General features: G+C 37.7%; 2 protein-coding genes across 12 annotated transcripts in view; both read left to right on the forward strand.

Annotated features, from left to right (window-relative positions):
* The window catches only part of XRCC4 (X-ray repair cross complementing 4), a 313,377-nt gene that overhangs the window by 250,498 nt on the left and 36,302 nt on the right, over window positions 1-26,577 (forward strand). The window lies entirely within an intron of this gene.
* On the forward strand, window positions 20,138-21,638 carry LOC122222392 (geranylgeranyl pyrophosphate synthase). The gene is made up of 2 exons (XM_042942847.1): window positions 20,138-20,418; window positions 20,473-21,638. The coding sequence occupies exons 1-2, from the start codon at window positions 20,350-20,352 to the stop codon at window positions 21,304-21,306; spliced, it is 903 nt and encodes a 300-aa protein (XP_042798781.1). The 5' UTR covers window positions 20,138-20,349; the 3' UTR covers window positions 21,307-21,638.

A 26,577-nucleotide genomic window follows, 5' to 3' on the forward strand; every position in this document is an offset into this window, starting at 1 on the left:
GTTTGTCATCATTTTTTTTATGGAATAATCCTGAAATACCACATTCCTGGTCCCTCTTTTCCTTTCTGTAATCAGTCATTCCTCAATTTAGAATACATCTTCTATCCTTTGAAGAGAATGAAAATATTCGGTGAAGATAAAATAGTTTAATAATTTAGTCATGTTTTTTACACTATAAGTGACCCAAGTTTTTACCTACTCACATAATCTTTTATGACACTGGTTGTTAATATTTTACAGTCAGGCAAAAGGACAATTTACAAAAGTTAATGAGAGAAAGAGAGGGAAAGAAAGGAGGGAAAGAAGAAGGAAGAAAGAAGAAATGAAGGCAAACAATCATAGAGCTAACTTTTCAGATAAGTTCAATATAGGCAATGGTTCAGACAATTCAATTGAGTGTCTACCCCAAACCCAATTGGAATGAATGTTCAGATCTATAAAATAAAAATACAATACAGATAAAAATAGCCTCAAGTTGTTTTATATAATCTGTAAGGATGTTTTTCCTAAACGATAGAGGTAATATGTTGCTACAGTTTTTCAAACTGGTATTGTAATTTTTAAATAATTCCACGCAAAGGAAAACTAAACCCATTTTCTCATTGCCTCCAGTATAATTTGGGTAGCAAGCCACACCACATTTTTGAGTGGATTTGTGCTGAGTTAGGAAACATTCTCAATATCTGGGTCTTTAAAAATTATGCTAAGCTTGCAAGTCCATAGCAGATCAAAAATAAGAACTGTCTTAGGACGTTTGTTGGTTTTTCTATAGTTTATATGTAGCCAGCTGGTTTCTGACCTCTTTGTGTAAATATCCAGCTTTTCACATAATCAGATTCCATATTACCTTGTTATGACATCATTCTGGTCAGACTTTGATCCCTTACTAACTTTTCCAAACCATACACATAGACTTAAATAACGATAAGAAGATTGCTACTTATCCACAAAATACCACTGCTTGGTGGTGGTTAAAAAGACAAAAAAAGTATACACCTATATGCATACATGTAAATACACATCTTTATACATTTTTATATGTGTAGAGATATATATGCATAATAATGAATAGACCTACAGAAGGGTTAGAAATACACCAAAAAGAAAAGTATATTTTATTTGATACTAAATTATTGAATTTTCAAATTGTGTATTGCTAGTGACATACACATTTAAGTTTCCTCTTTCTGCAGTTGTTACCAGTTGATACTTTTGTTCAACTTGTATTTTAAAAGCAGGTGAATTGAAATGTAGAATTTGAGACCTTGTTATGTATTATTTTTTTTCCACAGATAGATGAAAATAAAGGTTAAGCTGTATTCTTTGCTGATCCGGAAGCCTGGGTATAAAAGACGCAATGATCTTGTAAATTACCCAGAAATGGCTTCTTTAGTGTCTGATCAAGATAAATGACACAAGGCAGCTGTAAAAAGAATTCCCACTAGCCACTGACCCATAAAACAGTGGTGTCATTTTTCTTTTTTAGAAAAGTATCAAAATCAATTTAAAATAACACCAAATCTTTAGAGTTATAATTAAGTGTCCTAAATTATGCTTCATAGGATATTATTTTAACTACTATTATTTTTTTAAGTTAAAATACATTAAAACACTGATTGCTAGAGAACTTTGATGTCTGTGAAATATGAATCATTTTTCTGTGGGCCCACTGTATTCCCATTACCTAGAACAGTGCCTGGTACATAGTAAGTGGTCAGTAAATATGGTTGAATGAATGAATTAAAGAAATAACAATATATTAAGATAATAACAATAATATATTAACTCATGTGGAAATTTGGATAATAAAAGTGATGTCACTCACACACAAAAGACAAAGGTACAGAACTAATAGATACATTGGTAATGAATATTGACCATTTTTTTATGTGTTAGGCATTCTACTAAGTGCTTTGCATGCATTTTCTTATATAATGATCTAAATAGTCTTATAGAAAATAGTGATTAGGCTATCTCACATGAGAAACTATGGCCCAGAAAACAGTAATGCCTTCAAGGTTACAGCTAATAAATGATGGTGCCTAAGTTAAAATTCACATCATCCTGGCCCAGAGTATACATATTTTAACAACTGTGTACCTGTCTCTCAATGTACTGTGTTTTCATGCTGACTTCATGGTCCCTATGATCATTGATAGACTGTAGCTACAAAGAAAAGAAAAACTATAAAGCTTCTGCACAGCCAAGGAAACAATCAACAAAACTAAAAGGCAACCAATGGAATGAGAAAAGATATTTGCAAATGACATATCAGACAAAGGGCTAGTATCCAAAATCTATAAAGAGCTCACCAAACTCCACACCCGAAAAACAAATAACCCAGTGAAGAAATGGGCAAAAAACATGAATAGACACTTCTCTAAAGAAGACATCCGGATGGCCAACAGGCACATGAAAAGATGTTCAACGTTGCTCCTTATCAGGGAAATACAAATCAAAACCACACTCAGATATCACCTCACGCCAGTCAGAGTGGCCAAAATGAACAAATCGGGAGACTATAGATGCTGGAGAGGATGTGGAGAAACGGGAACCCTCTCGCACTGTTGGTGGGAATGCCAATTGGTGCAGCCACTCTGGAAAATAGTGTGGAGGTTCCTCAAGAAATTAAAAATAGACCTACCCTATGACCCAGCAGAAGCGCTGCTAGGAACTTACCCAAGGGATACAGGAGTACTGATGCATAGGGGCACTTGTACTCCAATGTTTATAGCAGCACTCTCAACAATAACTAAATTATGGAAAGAGCCTAAATGTCCATCAACTGATGAATGGATAAAGAAATTGTGGTTTATATACACAATGGAGTACTACATGGCAATGAGAAAGAACGAAATATGGCCCTTTGTAGCAACGTGGATGGAACTGGAGAGTGTTATGCTAAGTGATACAAGTCATACAGAGAAAGACAGATACCATATGTTTTCACTCTTATGTGGATCCTGAGAAACTTAACAGAAACCCATGGGGGAGGGGAAGGAAAAAAAAAAAAAAAAAGAGGTTAGAGTGGGAGAGAGCCAAAGCCTAAGAGACTCTTAAAAACTGAGAACAAACTGAGGGTTGATGGGGGGTGGGAGGGGGGGGAGGGTGGGTGATGGGCACCTTTTGGGATGGGCCCTGGGTGTTGTATGGAAACCAATTTGACAATAAATTTCATATATTGAAAAAAAGAAAAAAACTATGCTTTACTAATTCTAGAAGAATTAAGGCTCTCATGATATATTGGGTTTTATATCAACAGGTTAAATATTTTTATTATGTACAAACTTAAAAATCAATTACAGTACATAGGAATTTTTCCTGCAAACACATTTGCACAAATGGGAAAAGAAGTTCCTGTAAGGATTTAACTGTTGCATTTTTTGCATAATGGTAAAAAACTGGCAACAGCCTCAGGGCAACTTGGTTAGACGTTAAGCCAATTATGAATGTGTAGTGGATGGCTACACAGTTATTAAAAAGATTGACAAATGGCATTCCAAGGTTGAAAAAAAAAATAGCAAACTGTTCATGAGTAATGCAGATTGTGGAATCAAGTAGATCTGCTTTCATCCTAGCTCATGCCCACTTACCAGATATATGACCCTAGGCAGTTACTTAGCCTTTGCGGGCCTAATTCTCCTCATCTGTACAATGTGGATACTAATAGTATATATACCACAGGAGTTGTAAACAGTATTGGTAAAGGAGATGTAGGGCAGGGGAAGCTTATATGCAGCTTCAGCCTATGTTTTTTTGTCTTGGTGTCATAGTGTTTTAAGTATCTGGATTCACATAAGTAGGCAATTACCAATGGCAGTGGCAAAGAAAGTTGGCCAAATTGCTGGCCAGAGTGACAACATTTTCAGATTCTTTTTTTTTTTTTAATTTTTTTAAGCTTATTTATTTTTCACAGAGAGAGAAAGAGAGAAACAGAGCATGACTGGGGGAGGGGCAGAGAGAAGGAGACAAAGAATCTGAAGCAGGCTCCAGGTTCTGAGCTGTCAGCACAGAGCCCGACGTGGGGCTCCAACTCACAAACCATGAGATCATGACCTGAGCTCAGGTCGGACTCTTAACCGCCTGAGCCACCCAGACACCCCTGTTTCTGCTTTTTCTATCCTGTTTCATTGATCCATGTGTCTATTTTTGTGCCAGTACCATACTGTTTTGATTACTACAGCCTTGTAGTATAACTTGAAATCTCGAATTGTGATGCCTCCAACTTTATTTTTCTTTTAAAAAAAAATTTTTTTTACTGTTTTATTTATTTTTGAGACAGAGAGAGACAGAGCGTGAGCAGGGGAGGGGCAGAGAGAGAGCAAGACACAGAATCCAAAGCAGGCTCCAGGCTCTGAGCTGTCAGCACAGAGCCCGACTGGGGGCTCGAACTCATTGACCACGAGATCATGACCTGAGCTGAAGTCGGACGCTCAACTGACTGAGCCACCCAGGCGCCCCCAGATTCCTTTTTTAAAAGACTGTTTCTGATAAATATTTTAGATGCCACAAACTGTATCCCTTTCAATGACCAGTCTAATTCTACTTTATATGGCATATTCAGTGGATCTTCAATCAGATTCTTTTGTTGAATGAGGAAATGTTCATCAAATTTTGTTTCTCAGGGCAGAGAGAGATGACTGACCATGCTTTTTCCCTTGAAATCAGTAATGTGTTAATTACACATCACTAAGTAAAGGAAGAGAGACAAACATTTCGGGCACAAATCAGCTCTCTGCATCTAACCCTTAAACTCCATTCTCAGTTGAAGCTTTCTTCCTGACATTACATTGAAAACAGTCATAGTTTGGCCAACAGAATTGTCAACTAGCTTCAGGGGAAAAAAAAAAAAAAAAAGCTAAATAAGCCAGCTCTCTGAGCCAGTCTTTATTGAGGCACAATGAATTCATTAATCTTATTCAGAGTTTTACCTTTGTCCTCATGTTTTTGTTTATTTTTCTTCATGAATAAAAACATGTTTGATTTTATTTTTTAATTTTTAATTTTAATTTTCAGTTGAGTATAGTTGCCACACAATGTTATATTAGTTTCAGGTGTGTAATATCGTGATTTGACAAGCTTATATATTATGCTATGCTCATGACAACTGTAGCTACCATCTGTCCCCATTCATTGCTATTAGCATATCATTGACTGTATTCCTTGTGCTGTGACTTTTATTGCCATGACTTATTCAATCCATAACTGGAAACCTGTATCTCCCACTATCCTTCACTCATTTTGCCCACCGTCCCACTTCCCTCCCCTCTGGCAACCATTGGTTTGTTCTCTGTATTTATAGGTCTGATTCTGCTTTTTGTTGTGTATTTTTTTTGTTTTTTTTTTATATTCCAGTTATGAGTGAAATCATATGGTATTTGTCTTTTTCAGTCTTATGCATAAGATCTTCTAGGTCCATTGATGTTGTCTCCAGTAGCACCCCCTCTTTCTTTTTTTATGGCTGCATGAAGTACATTGCTACTGTGTTCTAGTTGGTCAATTTATTCCTCACAGGGGACTTTTGCAATTCTTAGCACGTGTATATTATTAGGGATTAACAGATAAGTAAATACATTGTGATATTGAGAGTGAGCGTTCTTACCTTCAGAGAAAGAAGTTGCAGATAAAGGAATGAAGTCTAGAATGAAAGTGGCCATGCTGGATTAGTGTCTGAGAGATCAGAATGAAGCATGTTTGTTTTGATAGTAAGTGGATAGAGTGAGCATAGATATTTAAATACATATTTGCATATATATATATATATATATATATATATATACACACACACACAGATAAAGAGATACATAAATAAATATGTATAATACATACTTACATATGTGTGTATGTGTGTATATGAGTCTGATTAGTCAAGGGGAAGACAGCAGAGCCCTCAGCAGTTCCAGCAGGTTTTCTGAAGAGAGAACCATGTGACTGCATGTACTACTGTGCCAGAGTGGTTTCTGGGAGTAGTCATGGCTCACAAGAGAAGATAGAGCCACATGTGCGAATAACACACCCATGTTCCCAATTTATAACGCCAAATACCAATTGTAATCTTTTATTTAAAACAGCATTCACACCAGTGTTCATATTCTAGCACTGCTTTAGTTAAGTAATGTTAGCTGCTATAAAAATCTCAGTGGCCTAATACAAGTTTATTTCTTGCTTTTGTCACTCTCTAATGAGAGTTGTCAGGGTGGCTCTGTCCCATCCAGTCATTCGAGAACCTAATTTGCTTTCTTCTTTAACACGATATTGTCTTGTGTCATTGAGTAGGTGGGTAAGGAAAGAGAGAATAGAGGATCCCAAGAGAGGTTGTTAAGAGATGAGTCACGTCGCTTCTACCCACATTTCATTGGTAAGAATGTTAAGAGGCTAGCAAATGTGATTGAGTGCTGGCCCTAAGTAGAAAAGGAAAGTCATGTGTGTCTTTGGGCACTGGCCTTCTCTACTACAAAAACTATAACCAATTTCATCCACTGTATTTTTGTGGTAGGGCTTATAGGCGTCAATAAATATAGGAGATAACCTGGGGCCAAAGGGAGAAAGTCTCTTGCAAATTAGCTTGTAGGACTCTGCTATACTCACCTGTCTTCTTGCCAGCCCTCTTTGCTATGATTTTGCTTCCTCATGAGCTTGGCTGGTAAACCTGGCTCCTGGCTTTAAATCAGCTTCATCTTCAAGCTCTCGTGCTAATCCTTTAAATTCTGTCCAGGAAATATCCCACCATAGCTCTCCCGACCCCTAAAGTACTCATGATTATACTTGAGAATGTACTTCTTTGTCTCCCCAACACTAGCAGAGTGAATTGCTATTGCTATAACTATTGCTATTAACAATAGTTATTGCTATTAACTATGCAAATTGAATTAGTTACTAGAATTGACTATGCAAATTGAATTCTAAGTTAATAGAATTGCTATTAACTATGCAAATAGTTCTTAATTTGATTTTATTAAAAATAATCATGACTAATTTCTTCTTTTTTTTTTTAGTTTTATTTATTTATTTTAAGAGAGACAGAGAGCAAGTGGGACAGAGACAGAGGGAGAGAGTCCTAAGCAGGCCACGCACTATGAGTGCAGAGCCCGCTGCGGGGCTCGAACTCACAAACCAGGAGATCATGACCTGAGCCTAAATCAAGAGTTGATGCTTAACCAACTGAACTACCCAGGTGCCCCTCATCACTAATTTCTTAAAAGGTGTGTTTTAACACTAACTTTATAAAATACTGAGACATGGAAATGCAAGATTGAAATCATAATCTTCAGTATTTGTGTTGGGTAATATAATCTATATCCAAACCCTCAGAAAAATGCTCTAAAGAACCCCATGAGCATGTTAAGAGAACTAAATGGCTTATCATGGATGGGTCACCCCAGCAAAGCATTTATCAATTTTACCGTGCTTTCTTTGGGAGCACAACCTTGCTTTTAGTGTTAAAAGAAAAATTTGGCTGATTTCTAATGAATCTAGTCAGAAGTAAAGGCTAAGACTTTAGGCTCTGAGACAGAGGTCTTGGGTTTCATTAGCTGTGTGTCCTTGGGCAAGTAACTTAACCTCAACTATAAACAGAGATAATAACAGTAATTACCACATAGGGTTGATGAACATATTAAATGAATTTAATCCTCGTAATAATGTTTTCGTTTGGCTACTATTATTTTATATTGATACACATAAAAAATTTAGAGTAGTCTTGGTACATATTAACTAATCAATAAGTATTAGCCACAATCATCATCATCATCATCATCATCATCATCATTATACTCACTGCTCCCAATTAAGAAAGAACTTTTGCGGGGCACCTGGGTAGCTCAGTCCATTGAGCATCCAACTTTTGATTTCAGCTCAGCTCATGATCCCAGGGTTGTGGGATCAAGCACCTGTCAGGCTCCACACTTAGAGTGGAGCCTGCTTAAGATTCTCTCTCTGCCTCTGCCCCTCTCCCCTTCTTGCATGTCCTCTCTGTCTCTAAAATTTAAAAAAGAAGGAAAGGAAAGGAAAGGTGATTGGAGGAGAGGGGTGAGGGGAGAGGACGGGAAGGAAGGGGAGAGGAGAGGAAGCACTTTTGCATTTTAAGCTAAAAACTATTATTTCTGTTTTGAGATAGTTGAAAACCATAGACTGTGGTCCAGAAAGAAATGCTGCAACACAAATTAGTTGTTAACACATCCAGTCATCAGCAGGCTTGTGCCTCATCCGTCCATCTGTCCATCCAATGCTTATTATGTCCTTACCGTATGGCAGTATTGTAGCTCTCCCACCTACTAGCTGTGTGCACTGGAGCAACTTTCTTTAACTCTCTGAGCTTGACTTTCTTCATCTGAGAAGTGGAATAATATCTGTCTTTGCTATGGAGAATAAATTAACTTACAAATTTTATGAAGGAATGGCATAGAGCCTGACCGATAATAAGTACTCATAAATAAGTTGTAATTCTTACAAAAACTAATAGCAAAAGGTCTTTGTATTGAGATATGGTGCTTTCATATAGTTTTTTAAACTATAGATCTTGATATGTTAGTAAGTGATAAAATCAGTTTTTTAAAAGAAGCAACATTTTTAAAAACCAACATTTAAAAAAATAGAACAGGCTACAGTAGAGTAGTACTAACTAAATGAAGAGATTAAAATAGAACAATACAGATAAGAGTGCATCACATGTACTGAAACATTAATTTCACCCATATAAATACCTATATGTATATGGGTATTGGTTGTGTGTGAAACTTATTTCTTACTAAGGATTTCAGCCAAAAAAGTTTGAAAGCTCTTTAAGTATGTAGGTAGTGCTATATTGCTATTGTAATTGTCCAGATCAGAACTTTGTGTTTGTTAAGAAGAACTTTGTGTTTGTTAAGAAGAACTTTGTGTTTGTTAAGAAGAACTTTGTGTTTCATAACTTCTATTGTCTTTATAATATCTTTACCAGCAAGTGGCCGAAATGGCACATACAGGATTTTTAAATCAGTCCACACCAAGCTTGCTTGGGGGTTTAGTGGAGATGATTAAAACCATTACCTAGGAAAAAAAAAATAGGGTTATTGACAGATTGCATTCTTTTCTGTGCTACTTCTGCTCACTGTCATTCTGTAAAATAAAAAAGCCATTTATAATGGACATAAGTCACATGGATGTAGGGTCCTTTGGAACATTCTGCATGAAAGCTGCCTCCTCTGAGGTGTAGGGAAACCCAGGAGTCCGCTGTTGTTTCTAGTGTACGTACTGACACAGACTAAAGGGAAGAGAGCTGTCACCAGTGCCTGAAAAGCTGGGGGAATAATTGCCATCTTCTCAAGAGAGCCCTTTGCCCTAAAAGCCTTCAATTCCAGCTCATCTGTCTTTAGAGTTTCTTGGGCACATAGGCCTCCTGTCTCTTTTTCCAAATTAAGGGCACTCAGCAGAGCTGCCACACTGGGCACTAATGAATTCTCTGAGACTAATCTACACAGTAATGAGAACTGGAATCTGTCACTTACTCTCCCAGGAGGTAACAGTTCACACGCCGTTACATCACCCTATTAAAATAACTTATTAGCTGTGTTGCTTGTCTGCTACCATTCATTAAGAAGGTGTGACCAAAGAGACATGTATTTGAACAAATGATGAAATTTAATTTGAATTGTTCTCCGTTTTGTTTTTATGGCCGAATGCACACATGGTGTAAGTAAATTTAAGCATGTTATACAGATCATAGGTACCTTAGGGAAGTGTCAACACAATTATGACTTTTCACCAGCTAGATGAAAGAGAAGTTAAATAAGAAACTGCATCTCATTCAAAATGTGTGAAGAACCTGTACGTTCCATTCCCTGCATTTTTGTCTCCCAGGAAATATGTATGTTTCTGGAAGAGGCTTTCATTACAGGCATAATGTGTTATGCCATGAAATAATTGATAAATCATTGAGAGCTAAATTGGGGAGGATAAATCTAGATGGAATAATAAGAAGTTAAGTACAATTTTTAAAAAATTAAGTTTATTTATTTTGACAAGAGAGAGAGCATGCAGGGTAGGAGCAGAGAGAGAGAGGCGGGGGTGGGGGGGGGGGGGGGGGTGGAGAGAGAATCCCAAGCAGGTTCTGTGCTGACACACTGCAGAGCCTGACACAGGACTCAAACTCAACGAACCAAGAGATCGTGACCTGAACCAAAATCAAGAGTTGGACGCTTAACCAACTGAGCCACCCAAGCGCCCTGGTATATAATTTTTATCACTGATCTACCAAATTATATAAACATTTATTTGCTGTTTATTTTTGTCAGTATAATATCTCAGAGCATGGGCTTTGACCTTATATGGAGATTACTTAAGTTTCAGTTCTTCGTTTTGGTAGTTGTGTGGTCAAAGAGGATATTATTTAGCTTTTTACCCTCATTACTTCATCTGTAGAATGAGAGTAAAATGGTATCTATCTTACACTTGAGTTTGTTGGGAGGATTAAATGTGCTTAAAAAGTGTTTGGCCCATGGTAAATATTCAGTAATATCTATTATCATTATCATAATCACCATCATTATCTAGTCTTCCTCCTCCAAGGAAAAAGTCAGGAAGAGATATTTTTTGCACTTTTTTTTTTCCTTTTGATGCAGCTGTCTGAAAACGGCAACTATAGAGTATGGCTCAAAAAATATTGGAAAGCAGATCAATGCGTTTGTAAGCTCAGCAGCCCCATCAACTGCTCTGTAAGCCCATCCCCAATCACCTTTCTTTGAAGAAGAGCATTTCTGGCGGGTAGTGCTATTAGTTGCGTTATTTTGTTGTGTTATTAGTTGTGTCACTTTGAGCAGGCTTCCTTAACTCTCTAAGCTTTGTGTTCTTCATCTTTAGAAAGGGCATGGTCATACCTCCTTCATTGTGTTGGTGCCGAGATGGAGTCAAATGAAAATAACTTTATAAAACATTTTTCAACAAGTCTAAGCATGTATTTATATGCTTAATGTATAAATCCTCAATAAACTGCAGTTTTTAGGATTATTGTTACTCATAATGCTGCTCACTACTATCTGCGAGACACGGCTCTGGATTATTTTCTAAAGCTGTCTACATGCAAGCTGTTCCCTTTCTGCGCTTGCCTCGTCTCTCTTATGTCCTCAGAGCCTGCAGTCTGAGGGGGCTGCCTGGAAGTGCACTGGTTATAGAAGAGAGCTTTTCAAACTAGACCATATCATACTTAAATACAATCTATAACTTTGGCCTCATTCGCTCAACCTTCTAGCCAACTATACAAAGTAGCCTATGTTAATGTCCTAGTTGTTTTATTAATAGATCGTTAATTGGATTAAGTGTTATTTTAACAGTTTTAATAATAACATTTGGAATCATATTATTGGTGAACAACATAAACCACTCATAGTCTTTCTAAACTATTGGAATTAAAAGGATATTCCAAAAATAACAATCACTTAAGCATAGTCATTTTATAATAGGTAGGTTTTTAAAGTTAATTTTGTACTTTCAGAGTCAAATTAAATTCATGAACAACTAGCAATTGAAATTGCACCCAAATGCTATTTAAAACAAACTGGATTCTTTCTTATATTTGGGGACTTGGCATGCGGATGTCCTGAGGAGTTTTATAGCCACGTGGTGCATACAAAACGAGGTGCTGAATTTTCATCATTTTGCCTGAACTATGTCTTTCCAGATTTGTGTTTCTCACAATCATCTAAAATGCAATATAGTTTAGTTAAAAGCAAATTCTTAGTAATAATCTTGAAAATACATTTAAAAAGTATCTCCACTTCTGTTCTTGTCTAGTCTCAAACATTCTTCAAAAGACAGCTCACCATCTTGAAGTAGAAGAAAAAAATACTTATAGTAATATGACAGTAACAGCCAGTACTTTCCACATCCTGCCATGGAATAAGCCCTTTGCACATATTAAGTCATTTAATACCCATATCAACCCTATAAGCTAGGTACTATTTTTATCTCCATTTTACACTGCAGAGAATTGAACTGCAGAGCAGTGGAGTAACTTGCTGAGGTCGCACAGGCAGCAAGTACAAGACTCAAGCAGGACTCAAGTACAGGACTCAAGCATCAGGTTATCTGACCACAATTGTTACACAGCCAGAGCTTTTTCCTATTGATCAACATCAAATTTATGGCACTTCGGTGGGTGATGAAAACCTCTGTTTTGGGATACAGTACTACCATGTAATTCCTAACAAGGAAAAACAAAAAACAAACAAACAAACAAAAAACCCACCTTCTCTCCTAATGCCTGGTTTCTCTCAAAATGAGCTATATTTCTTTCCATTTGCATGGTCTGGACTAATTTGCATGATTAGTTTGGATAAATCAGGTAAGAGAATATAAATTTTTAAATTATAAGCTTCTGACTCAAAATTGAATGAATTCTTGGTTTTTGAAAGTGACATGGTGACTATTGGATTATTTTAAAAGATCTCTATAAGTCTTCTAGAGAAAGGTGGCTACAGGGATATTATGGTTGATGCCCTCACATGCAGCAGCCATGTGGTTTGGGAGGTAACCCTAATTCTAGAGGCAGCTTCTGATTTGACCCAGCCTATTACAATAATTCTACCTTCCTTGCTAGCATTGCTTGGGGAACCAGTGTTTAAGCCAATCGGAATACAACATTCCCCTGGCTGTCATTTGCTCTGCAATCCATAACCAAAATTGGCCCAGTCAGACTCAGTGGAGAGACTTAACCATATGGTTGCAAGGAGCTACTTTCACTCTCACTGCAGAAGGAGACTTGAGATAAAGTTAAGGTTGTAGACAACAGAGGAGAAAGGAAAGAGCCTCGATGTATGATGACCAGACCTGAAAGCCCAACTACCTTTTTTCTTTTTTCTTTTTTTTTTTTTTTTTTTTTTAACGTTTATTTATTTTTGAGACCGAGAGAGACAGAGCATGAACAGGGGAGGGGCAGAGAGAGAGGGAGACACAGAATCTGAAACAGGCTCCAGGCTCTGAGCTGTCAGCACAGAGCCCGGTGCGGGGCTCGAACTCACAGACTGTGAGATCATGACCTGAGCCGAAGTCAGACGCTTAACCAAGCCACCCAGGCGCCCCAGCCCAACTACCTTTAACTGCCACTTGAGGTAGGGGGAAATACATTTTTATCAGAGTTTAAGTTTGTTTGAGTCTGGCTTTCTGTTCATTTGCAGCTCAAACATGGCCAGGAAACACATTTTCACTCCTTAGCACCGGCTCTATGGTCCTGGTTTTAAAGGGGCAATTATTTTGTGCATTTTGAATTACTGATAATTCGGTTCAAACATATGACTGACCCAAATTGGTATCCACATTTATTAAGCATGTAATGTAACTCATGCCAGTCCTCATGTAGGAGCTTACATATACATTATCTAGAAGTACCTTCACATCGGATTCAGGGAGAGGGATAACCACATTTTCTAGATGAATGAGGTTCATTGTGGTTAAGTAACTTCCCTCGAATCTCAGTGTTACTTGGTGGAAAATTCTTACTTGAGATCAGGTGCTATTACCCTGGTACTTTGATTTGGGTGATTCAGGGCAGGAAGGATGGGAATGCATGAAGAACTTCAGAACATTTCATTTGGAGGCAATATCTATTCATGGAATAGACCATTACTGCTCACCTTAAACATTATGCTCTATCACTTTTCCCCCATATTATATCTTGTGGAAAATCACCAAAATCATAATAAGTATAACATTTTATAATTCCATGTAACTTGAAGTAGAAATATCTATTCTGGCATAGTTAACACATTTCTCAAGTTTCTTTCCAGCCACATAATAAAATTATGTATAGCTATATATGAAAAATATATGTAATATAAATATATGTAGATATAAATCTGAAGCATATTTAATTTAGCTTTTAATTTCTTTATTGTCTCATAATTCCCCCTTTCTTGGATTTGCTGATGTAAAACATTCTAATGCGGTTCTAAATGGGAAACATTTGTTACTCATTCTAGGGCTGCATACTGAATTAGGTTTGGATAACATAGCAAATCCAGATGATTATCACACATGAAAGTGAAGCAATCCAATGTAACATAATGTCAATCATAGACGACCAGGTCTCTCTAGGGCTTGATTTGTTGCTTTTTAAAGCCTGAAGCTCTTTAGAGAGTGCTACTGCAAATGCTCTTGATTCTTACGGAAAAATTGGTCTAGAAAGGTAAGAACTCAAATAACCAAAAACATTTCTTCTGCTTTTCTCATATAGTGTTTTCCCCCCAAGTGTTCCATTTTAAAGCCAGAGAACTTACATCTGTGGCAGTTACATACCTCAGCATGAAATTAATTTTTACCATTGCCGACAACTGGTGCTCAGGCCCAAAAGCGCCATGCATGTCCAGAGATATTGTCAACCAAGAGCTGGCTCATAAAGCTGGGCAAATGCAGAACTTGGAGGAAGAGGATAAGTTGACTAGTTAAGCTAGCGATGACTTAACTTCAAGGAGCTCAGTACCAAGTAGAGGCAATGCAAGCCTGCCCAAAGTGTCTTGGGTTGAAGAGAAATTCTGATGGATATTGATAGATACTATGTTAAAAAGTACATAGAATTGCCTGAATTTATGCATATAAAGAACCGGGTGTGTGTGTGTGTGTGTGTGTGTGTGTGTGTACCATCCTAGAGGATGGGTAATCTACAAAGCACACCTTGGGAAGTGTTGGGCTGTGGCATGGCAGAGGTTCTGTTTGAAATAGGCTATCTACATTATAATAAATAGAATACAATGGAGAAAATAGGTTTCTCTCTAACTTTTTTGTTTGGAAGTATTGTTCTGTATCATTATTTATGGTGAAATAATAACATTTCACAGAGCATATAACATTACTTTTTTGTTAAAACAAATTTTTTAATGTTTATTTTTTGAGAGAGAGATAGAGTGCGAGCAGGGGGAGGAGCAGAGTGAGAGAGAGAGAGGGAGACACAGAATCCGAAGCAGGCTCCAGGCTCTGAGCTGTCAGCACAGAGCCCGACGCGGGGCTCGAAGTCACTAGCTGTGAGATCATGACCTGAGCCGAAGTCGGCCGCTTAACAGACTGAGCCACCCAGGTGCCCCACATTACCTTTTTTCTAAATAATTTTGTCTACATTTCTTCTTTTACTCTCAGGGAAACACAGAGAGTATAATTAGGACACTTGTGTTCTATTTTGCAGCAAGAAAATGATGCAGAGAGAAGGTAAATGCCTTTTACAGTCAGCATAAATGAGATTAGGGCATTGGAAAACTAAGGCTCACAAGCCAAATCTGGTCTGCAGCTTGTTTTTATATGATCTGGAAATGAATTTTTTTAAGGTTTGTTAAAAAAATAAAAAGAATATTTACTATCTGACCCGTTATGAAAAATTATGCAAACCCCTGGACTAGATTATGTTGTGGTAACAAACAAAGTCTGTATCTCAGTGGTTTTGCCAAAAAATATGTTTCTTGGTAATACTGTATGCCCAACAAAGGCTGCCAGGAGTCTCTGCTTATCCAGATGATTCAGGAGCCCAGACTGACAGAGACTCCATGTCATTATGGCACAGTGACGGACGGAAAGGAAACGTGATGAGATGAACACTGGCTCTTCAAATTTCCACTTTGGTGTGAAACATCCCACTTGTGCTCACATTTCACTGGCCAAGCAAGTCACGTGGCCTCATCTTACTTCAAAGGGGCAGAGAAGTGCTATCCTACCTTGTGCCTGCAAGAAGGAAATCAAAAACCTTTGGTGAGCACCAGTGTTAATAAAGGCAGGGTGTACAAATGTGCTCACACACACACGTGTATAGAAAGCTAGTTCAAGAAGAAATTAATTAGAATCCATATCTGTGAAAATTTGTTTATTGATTCCCTCCTCTCTCTCTCTCTCTCTCTCTCTCTCTCTCTATATATATATATATATATATATATATAGTTGTGTAGATATCTCTATAACATAGTTACATAGAGAGCTCTATTACATGTATATATAGAGAGAGAATCTTATCCTATATGGAATTCCATATATATAAACACATAATAGATATCTCTATATAGATCTATCTATCTAATGAAAAATACTAGTATTAGAAGGAAAACTACACTTGATTCTAAGGAAACATATTTTATAAAGAAAGGTGTGGTTAGGAGCGAGCGCCTGAGTGGCTCAGTTGGTTAAGTGTCCGACTTTGGCTCAGGTCATGATCTCAGAGTCCGTGAGCTCAAGCCCCATTTTGGGCTCTGTGCTGACACCTCAGAGCCTGGAGTCTGCTTTGAATTCTGTGCCTGCCCCACTTACACTCTGTCTCTGTCTCTCAAAAATGAATAAATATTAAAAAATTAAAAGAAAAAGAAAAAGAAAAAGGTGCAGTTAATAGTGACAGATCCAAAGTGTGAGGTTTTTATAGTTTCTGGATAATCTTTCCATCGTGTACTTCGTCCTCTATATTAAAACTTTTCTTTTTTAAGTAAAAGCCTTATATAATTTTGAAATCATGCTAGATTATTTTTTATATGATCTCATGTTGGAAATAGTTGCTCCTGTGACAAAGGGAAGTCCACTGCATCACCACCCCCCACCACACACACACACACACACACACATACGGTAAAGAACATTCTTGTTTTCTTTTGTTGTTATTTTATTTATTTATTTATTTATTTATTTATTTATTTATAGCACATGCATGAGAACGGGGTGGGGACTAGGGAGAAGGAGAGGGAGAGAATCTAGCACGGAGACCAATGTGGGGAACTGTCTTATGACCTTCAGATCATGACCTGTCCTGAAATCAAGATTCTGATGCTAAATCTACTGAGTCCCACAGGCACCCCAAACTTCTTGATTTTCAAAAGGCATTATGAATTTTCATTGTCCTTACTCCATGCCTGCATGCACAAGGCCAAACCGTAGTCTGAAATAATCCTACACCTGAGAACAACACTGGCCACGCCTTTCTTGGCTTAGTGGCAAAGCAAGGAAATTGTGCGTGATAAAGAATTGAAGAAATTGTTGTATTCCTCTTCACATATGCTTCCTTCCTTCAGTCAGAGGTTATTGGTGAGTTTGCTTTTTGTTTCTTTACATCTTTGACCCTTTTCACGTAAAGGAAGCCACATGAGAGAAACAAATCGTGAGGCTTTTTTTTTTTTTTTTAACTGTACACTTGGCCATTCCATCAATGTATACTTTATCACTGGAGACTATTACTGCCAAAATGGCAAGTTTCAAAAATAACCAGTCACTAGTGAGAGGAAAAGCCCCAGAAAGGGACAATTTCTCTTCAGAAGAATAAATCACAATATTTAAAGAGAAGAGATCTTGTGAGAAAGCACCAGTTGGAGATTCCAAGCCTGTCTGCCATCTATGTTTGGGGAACGGTTAACAGCGTGTGTGGGAGGCCAAGCAAAAATGGAGAGCAGAGAGATTTTCTTTGCTTAAGGAAAAAAAAAAAAAAAGATGTTTGAAGAAAGTACATGTGGGGCAGGAAGGGGGGAGAGCAATGTCTCCTGCAAAACAGAGGACACAGGATGAAAGAAAACGTGCAGTTCAGTGGCTTCATGCATGCCAGATAGTACATAAAGAGGCAATTGTCATTTAAAAAAAATGTTGCCCTATCCATAGAGGAAAGTGAAATTTAAGGTTGCTGCTGAATAATTTCCATCAGTTACGGTTCAGTCCATGAGCATCACTGATACCCATCTCAGCTGGCTTCTCTGTGTTTCTCCATCTTTCTCTGAAAGCCTCCGTGTTTCCGTGGAATTTCTCCTGGAATTAACCTGTGCTACCAAGAAATGCGTTTAAACTGCTTTTTAAAACCCCTAGTTTCCATCTTGAAAGAGAAAATATAAATACAAAGAGTGTCATAGTTACTAGCTCCATTTCCAGAAAATCTGGATGTCAGCAAGTTAGAGAATGAACTGGGGAAGGTTATTTGACCACACAATACGCAAAGTGATGAAGACACCCCAGAGAAAAGGGAAACTTTCTTTTTTAAGGAGTACAAACATCCAGTCATCAAGGCTATATTTTGGAAAATGATTATGTCTACTGAAATGATAAGATGAGAAGAATCATTTTGTGTGACTTTGTTGACTCATGAAAATAAATAAAAATACTGTAAATGCTTCCCTTAAAAGAAGGTAGTAATATTTTTCATATTTATCTTCAAAGAAAAAAATTAAGATTCTCAGCTTTTCACCAGTGAAATTACAGACTATTTGATTCTCTATGAAGTTATGATAATAGTAAAGGAACTTACATAAAATCATATCCCTGCATATTTCAACCTTCCTTATTTGTGTAAATTTGTTTATATATAAATGTAAAAACATAGATCATATTTGGAATGAAATTAAACTTATTTCAAAAAATATTCATATATATAGTATATCATCCAGTGTCAGAAAATAAAAAATCTTAAGCTTTATATCTTGCAAGCTTTACATATTGATGGGTCATATTTAATCACCAAAGGGTTAATATTCTATGCATACTGTAATTAAAAATAAATAGATCTCTAGGCCACTTAGTCCCCAACTGTGCCAGATGAGGCAAACATTTCACTTCTGTAAAAATAAATTTCTAATTTTGAAGCATTAGTTGAACCTCCCATCAAGGAATTCTGTGATGTCTGTTCATTTATCTAAGATATTTTTTCAGGCTTATGAATATTTATGAGCCATAGGGTTCAATTGAGCATTATACGAAGTGAGAGGTAGTGTCTTCCAGATGTAAAGGGTGCTTTTAATTCTGTTGCTTCTCCAGATCCTCACTGGCATCTTGTCACGCTTGAACGAGTCATTCAAAATAGAGCTGCCATCTAATTGAAGTACCTGAAGTGCAGAAATGAGAGGAGAATTTAATGAAGCGTAAATTGTCTGTTCAATTGGAGATACAGACCCCTTTACTGTGGCACAATTAAATAAAACATAGTGAAGGTTTCTACTAATCAACCCAACCACCTTCTGTTTTGCAGAAAGGAAACCTACGAGATCATTTGATGTCTTTATTGTCATGTGCGGTGCACGGACAGTAAATGTATTCTCTGGTGCGTGCGTGTGTGCGTGTGTGTGTGTGTGTTTATAATACAGATTCTACCGTGTGTAAGATACTGTGTTCAATGCTGGTAGGGGATACTCAGATCAATCAAAATGGTCCCACTACCTATAGAAAACGACAGCCCTTATCAGGTACAAACAAGCTAGCTTATTTTTAACAAAAGTTATTATGCAGCTCTCCAGGTCAAGGTTATGAAAGCCTATTGGAATTTGGAGCAATGATACCTATAGTGACTCAATGGGAAACAAACAAACAAACAAACAAACAACAAAAACCCAGCTTTTGCTGGATTACACACTTTCTCCTGGTTGTGAACTTTATTGAATTTCTCAATCTTATGAGTGTGCCCATGGGGTGACTATGGGTTTGAAAGTCATTGGCTTAGTCATCAGGGGAGAGGAAGTAGGGGACAGTGGGAGGATTAGCAATAGTCAAGTACACCCTCTCCCCACTTAAAATTGTATAGGAACCAATTAGCTCAGGAAATGGAAATAGCAACTGGCTGAAAAACCAACCAAATTCAGAAAATGAGATAGCAACAAATAGATGTAAAAATTCACCAAAAATATACTTTTTATTCATGCATTCCTTATTTTAGAAAATATTTAAGTACCTATGTATGTAAAGCACTTTGGCTGATAGTCACTAAGTGTACAGTAATTAGTAAGTTTGAGTGTTTTTGTCATTTATAATAAAGTGGTGAATGATTGGCTATTTATGCCATGAGATTTTATCACCACTTTCCCTTGTACCACTACAGAGGCCCAGGATACAATTTAGCATCATTTACTGCATTTAGTTTTTATGTCTCTTTAGACTTATTTAATCTGGAACAGTTCTTTCTGCTTCCTTTAATGTTTTTGACCTTGAGTCATCAAATGGGGCGCCTGGGTGGCTCAGTTGGTTAAGTGTCCAACTTCAGCCCAGGTCATGATCTCACGGTTCGTGAGTTTGAGCCCCACATCGGGCCCTGTGCTGACAGCTCAAAACCTGGAGCCTGCTTCAGCTTCTGTGTCCCTCTCTCTCTGTGCATCCCCTGCTTGTGCTCTGTCTCTCTGTCTCTCTCAAAAATAAATAAACATTTAAAAAATTAATAAAAAGAGAGTGTGACCGGGATGGCGTATTTTCTTGCACTGAGTAATGCGGTGTCGCTGGCGGCTGAGAAGGGTGGAGAGTTCCGTGGTGAAGTAGGGGGAGGGATCTATGTAGGCGTTCGGAGGAGCCGTGGTCTGAACTATAAAGTGGGAAGTTGATGCTGGGTACTGCTACTCCCGGACCGGCAGCGTGAAAGTTGTGATATCACCGTTGAACCATCAGCTTTGAAATTCAAAAACAATGGAGAAGACTCAAGAAACAGTGCAAAGAATTCTTCTAGAACCCTATAAGTATTTACTTCAGTTACCAGTGTAGGTCCCCAGGCCAGGGAGTCCATAATGTTAAGGTCTTTTAAAGAGGAAAGGTAAACAAGTGAGAACCAAACTTTCACAGGCATTTAATCATTGGCTCAAAGTTCCAGAAGATAAGCTGCAGATTATCATTGAAGTGACGGAGATGTTGCATAATGCCAGTTTGCTCATCGACGATATCGAAGACAACTCAAAACTCCGACGTGGCTTTCCTGTGGCACACAGTATCTATGGGATTCCGTCCGTCATCAATTCTGCCAATTACGTGTATTTTCTTGGCCTAGAGAAAGTCTTAACCCTTGATCACCCCGATGCGGTAAAGCTTTTTACCCACCAGCTTCTGGAACTCCACCAGGGACAAGGCCTAGATATCTATTGGAGGGATAATTACACTTGTCCCACCGAAGAAGAATATAAGGCTATGGTGCTACAAAAGACAGGTGGGCTGTTTGGATTAGCAGTGGGTCTCATGCAGTTGTTCTCTGATTACAAAGAAGATCTAAAGCCACTGCTTAATACACTCGGGCTCTTTTTCCAAATTAGGGATGATTATGCTAATCTGCACTCCAAAGAATATAGTGAAAACAAAAGCTTTTGTGAAGATCTAACAGAGGGAAAGTTCTCCTTCCCTACTATTCATGCCATCTGGTCAAGGCCTGAAAGCACCCAGGTGCAGAGTATCTTGCGCCAGAGAACCGAAAATATCGATATTAAAAAATACTGTGTACATTATCTTGAGAATGTAGGTTCTTTTGAATACACTCGGAGTACTCTTAAAGAGCTTGAATCTAAAGCCTATAAACAAATTGATGCACGTGGTGGGAACCCTGAGCTTGTAGCTCTAATAAAGCACTTAAGCAAAATGTTCAAAGAAGAGAATGAATAATATTAAGTCATTCTTGATTAGGCCTGGGAGCTTATTTTAGTTGACTTTTTTTTTTTTTTTTTTTTTTTTGTCTTTTAGCCTATCACTTTTTTAAAAATTAGGACCGAGCTGTTAGTCTCCTCAAACTGAGTGAATTGGGGTGATGTGAGTGAGATTGTTTCAATTTAGAACCCCTTTGTACAGATAATCATCATAGTACAAAGTTGATGGAATCAAAAGGAGCCACATTTAAATAGGTCTAATATGAATGTCAGAATGTGCTGTGTTGGGACCTTATGGACAACTGCCACAAATGTTCTGCTAATTCTATCAATAAAGAAGACTTCAGCTTCCGGGAAAAAAAAAAATAAAAAAAATAAAAATAAAAATAAAAAATTAATAAAAAGAATATTAAAAAAAAAAAAGAAAGAAAAATATAAGCCCATGATTTTGTAGAATGTCCCTTACTTTTGGTCATCTCTTGTTTCCGTATGATTAGAGTCAGGTAATGCTTTGGGGGAGAAATCTCACAGAAGTGATGTGTCCTTCTCAGGGCATCATGTCAGGAGGGAGACACTGCACTTTTGGAAAACTATGTATGGCCATAGTTTTGTCTTGTCTTGTCGTGTTTTGTTTTCTTATCACCCTATACTCTGTAACTTCCTCCTTCTTCATACTTTAGATATCCATCTTACTACTCTGTATTTAGTCAGAACATTTCCTCTAAACTCCAGACCTATAAATATAATTGCTTATTTGACAACTTACTTAAAATACTTTACATACTTAAAATATCTGAGATCAAATTCGTGATCTTCTGCTAAGGACTGTTATGGTGTTTCCCATCTCAGCTAATGGCTTTACCATCCAATCAAATTCTAAAAGTGATCCTTAATGTTTCCTTCTTCTTTATCTCCCCAATTCAAATCCATCATCAGGTTATATCAATTGTGCCTCTTAAATATCTCAAATCATAGCTTATTTGCTTCATTCTTGATTGTTAAGATTGTGGTAAAAGACTATTCCACCAAGTCTACCTGGCAAAATTTATTATCTGGTCTCCCTACATTCATGCTGACACCTTGCAGACTTTCCCCATATTGAAAATAGGGTGATATTTTTGAAATGTTATTCTAGTCAAGTCACTCCAAATTCTTTCCCCCATACTGCCCCAACCCCCCTCTAATTGCTTCTTGTTTTTCTTAGGATAAAGACTAGAACATTTAAATCTCTTAAAGCTGTACATGGTCAGACCTCTGCATGCCTCACTGCCCCATCTCAAGCCATCATCTCCCTCAATTTATGCCTCTCAGGTATACTAGTCTTAAGTCCCTAAAGCAATACTGAACACGTGGCCTTTACCTATGCTTCATCTAAACCAGACATCTTCCACTCAGTTAGTTAATTCCCATTCATGCTTTAGATCTCAGATTCAAAGAAGCCCTTTCTGAGAATCTCAGTCTAGGTCAGATTCTCCTATAACATGTCTTTATAAAACACATTCCTTTTTAGGAGAGTACTTATCTCCACTTGTAATTTTTCATTATTCATTGTGATTATTGGAACACTATCTATCTTTCCAAGTAATGTATAAACAGCATAAGGGCAAGAATTGCATTTGATTTTATTAACTTTCCTATCCCACCACCCACAGCACTTAGTACAACACCTAGTATGGTAAAGAGTGGTTATCTGCGTGTTTGTAAGTGATTCAGTAACATAAGCTGTTAAGGTTTGCTGTACAATTCAATGGAATAAGCAATGAAATAGACATACACTGAGACAATCTTTTAGGAGCTAAACTGCTTCCTTAAGAAAAGCAATGTGCTTTTGTGATTTATGGGTCACCAAACCTGAAATATATATTGGGGTGTGCCATCACACAACCACAAACTTTGTCTTTTAATCATGAGTATTGAGTGTTTCTTTTTTTTTTTTTTAAGTTTATTTATTTATTTTAAGGGAGATAGAGAAAGCATGTGGGTGGGGCAGAGGGAGAGAATCCCAACAGTGCGAGCAGGCCAGCAAGGCTTGATCTCAGAAGCCCATACCCATGTGATCATGACCTGAGTTGAAATCAAGAGTCAGACCTTAACCACTGAACCACCTAGAGTCCCAAGCATTGTTTATAATTTTTCTTAGAGTTCCTGAAATATGCTAAACTTATTATTCATTTGAATTCCTCAGGAAAAAAATGTTGTCTTCAAATAGGTTCATAAACTAATGTTTAAGTTGTCAACAAAAGTGAACAAAGCAAGGATGATATTTTTATATCTACAGTTTTTTCAGAGAAGTGAATGGCTTTCTCTTTTCTCAGCCTCAGTCATGCTCTGTGATGGTTAATTGTATGTGTCAATTTAACTGGGCTTCCTAGCAAATAGCTGATAAAACATTATTTTCAGGTGTGTCTGTGAGGGTGTTTTGGAAGAGATTAGCATTTGAATCGCTAGGCTAAGTAAAGAAGGTCCAGCCAATGTGGTTAGGCATCATCCAATCTTTTTAGGACCTAAAACTAAAAAGCAGAGGAAGGGAAAATTCTCTCTTCTTGAGTTGGGACATCCCTTATCTCCTGTCCTCAGACATTGGGGCCCCTTGTTCTATAGCCTTTGGACTCTGGGACTTACAAAAGCAACTCCCCTCCCTGCTGTTCTCAGCCCTTTGGCCTCTAGAACCACTTAGACCATCAGCTCCCTGGGTTCTCAGGCCTTCAAAGTCAGACTGAATGACACCACCACCTTTCCTGGGTTTCCAGCTTACAGAGAGCAATTTTTGTGTCTTATTGACCTCCAGAACAGCATGAGTCAGTTCCTACATACATATGTCCTAGTGGTTTTATTTCTCTAGAGAACTCTAATACATGCCAATCTCTGCATTAACAAGACAGCCCAATGGTATTAACTTCCACAGATTCTCTCAACACAGCATCCGTCAAACATACACATTAATTTGATTACAATTTTCTTTTGGCTAAACCTGTTTCTCTTTGATGTGTGCAGATCTTCAATGAATGTGTACATTATTATTTTGCTCTCATGAAATGTTGTTATCATAAGATTAAGCTAGGGTCAAGACTTGCTGAGAAAAGAGAATAGAAAAGTTATTATGTGCTATTCATAAATGTTTAGAGCAGTGCTTTTGTTTGGAGACACCATCTATCCTAATTGCATATAGGAATGAATAGTGTTAACTCACCTCAAGGAACTTACACAGTTGTGTTTAAAATCAGTCTTGGTGGGGGCGCCTGGGTGGCTCAGTCAGTTGAGTGTCCGACTTCGGCTCAGGTCACGATCTCGCGGTCCGCGGGTTCGAGCCCCGCGTCGGGGTCTGGGCTGATGGCTCGGAGCCTGGAGCCTGCTTCCGATTCTGTGTTTCCCTCTCTCTCTGCCCCTCCCCCGTTCATGCTGTGTCTCTCTCTGTCTGAAAAATAAATAAACGTTAAAAAAAAAAATTTTTTTTTAAAAATAAAAAAAATAAAAAAAAAATAAAATCAGTCTTGGTGAATCACATAGTTTTTGCAATTAGAAATTGTGTTCACTATTTAGAGTAGTACTACAACAAACTCTTACATACAATTAGTCCAGATGGTGGCTCTAAGAAATGTTCAATATTTATGTATCTGAGATTTTTGTAAATTTCATATAATTTGAGTTTTCATAATGATTGTGCAATACTTTTTAATTCAGTAACAAAACCATGCAGTTTTTTAAAGGGCCCGTGTGCAAATCCTTTTCAAAACTTAAACTTCATCTTTCGCTTCCACTTACAATTTAGTAAGTCCTAAGTTTGTCATTCCTACCTAATGATGAGGACAGCCCAGATAACTTACACAGTTTGGGTATTTAAAACTAATCAGAGTTCTGAAGATTTAAGAAAGCTTAGTGGACTACAATCCAGGAGGTAATTAGCCGTTTTCAGGAAACAAGAGATCTGTGGCTACTTTAATGTCTATTGCGCAATGGGAGGAGAAATCTGTCACAGAAGGGAGTAACAAAAAAACAGCTGCAGGTGATCTGGTTGAACAGTTTAAGATCTCAAGGAGTCCAAACCCAGAGCAAGTCTCCACCTACCCACCAACTCTTTCCCCTGGGCTTCCCTGAGTGCACTGGGTAAACTGCTGAAGGCTGGAGTCAGGCTAGGAGAATGAAGAGAAAAGCCTCTGGGGATCTCCATGCCCTCCTTGAGAGCAAGGTAGTATCTCTGAAGGTTGGGAGCCTGGCAGGAGGGTGAAAGCTCTTCAAGACTGCTAAGGCCTGCACTAAATGCATCATCTCAGCCTTCTCAAGGCTAGGGCCAGACACAGAAGGCGAATCACAGCCCTAGAGAGCAAAGGGAACTCTTTAGAATCCTGAAAATCTGACTTTCACAAGCTGTAAAGCAAAGAGATAAATCCCACATTCAAAGAACTGGAGACGGGGCTCTAGTGTACAAAGAGCTCTGGAGTTATGTAACTGCTCAGATCTGAGGTCCTACCTAAGGGAAGGTCCTGATTCCTCCATCAAGTCACTTGAATCCAATGGTGAACTGAATAACTAAAACTGTAACAAAGACAAGACCCAGCTGATCTGTAGAGAAGATTGACTCAGTGTTTATATTGGTGCCATGATGGCAATAGGGCATGCCTTATTCTAGAGGCAAATATTCTTCTTGTGCAGTTTCTTGTGCACACAATACTGGGCACACAACTTGGGTTATGCCAAGTGGTAAAAATATTGGGGCCACAGTCAAGAGGAGAAAAGAATCAGATGGTCAACAGAATCAGATGCAGAGACAGCCAAATGTAAGATATATCACATAGGGACTTTAGTATTGCTGTGATAAATATACTGAAGAATCTAGTGGAAAGACACTAATATTTTATTTAGTTTGTCCTGGTTTTGGCATTGTATCATATAAATGATAAACAGTAGGTGACTTACTATTTCTGTTTAAAGTTATGGTTCTGTGATTTATTCACACTGTTGCATGTAACTATAAATTGTTTTTCCCCCCCAGTGGTGTACAGGGTATCATTGTAAGACTATACTGTAATTAATTTTTCCATTTGATTGTCAGCATGCATTTCAGTTTCTAAGTTTTTAGTACTACAGAGATTGTCAGGACGCATGTTTTTGTATAGATCTCCCAGTATACACACTCAAGAATTTCTTTACAGACGATACTTATGAGTAGAATTTTACTAGCCCATGCATTTTCCCCCACAGTACTTAAACCAGCAGTCTCTATTTCTATATATTGTCACCAACACCAAATGTTGTCAAACTTTCTAATTGTAGCCAATTGGTGGATTTTAGG

The sequence above is a fragment of the Panthera leo genome, chromosome A1 (genome assembly GCF_018350215.1).
Source record: "Panthera leo isolate Ple1 chromosome A1, P.leo_Ple1_pat1.1, whole genome shotgun sequence".
Classification (NCBI taxonomy): Eukaryota; Metazoa; Chordata; class Mammalia; order Carnivora; family Felidae; genus Panthera; species Panthera leo.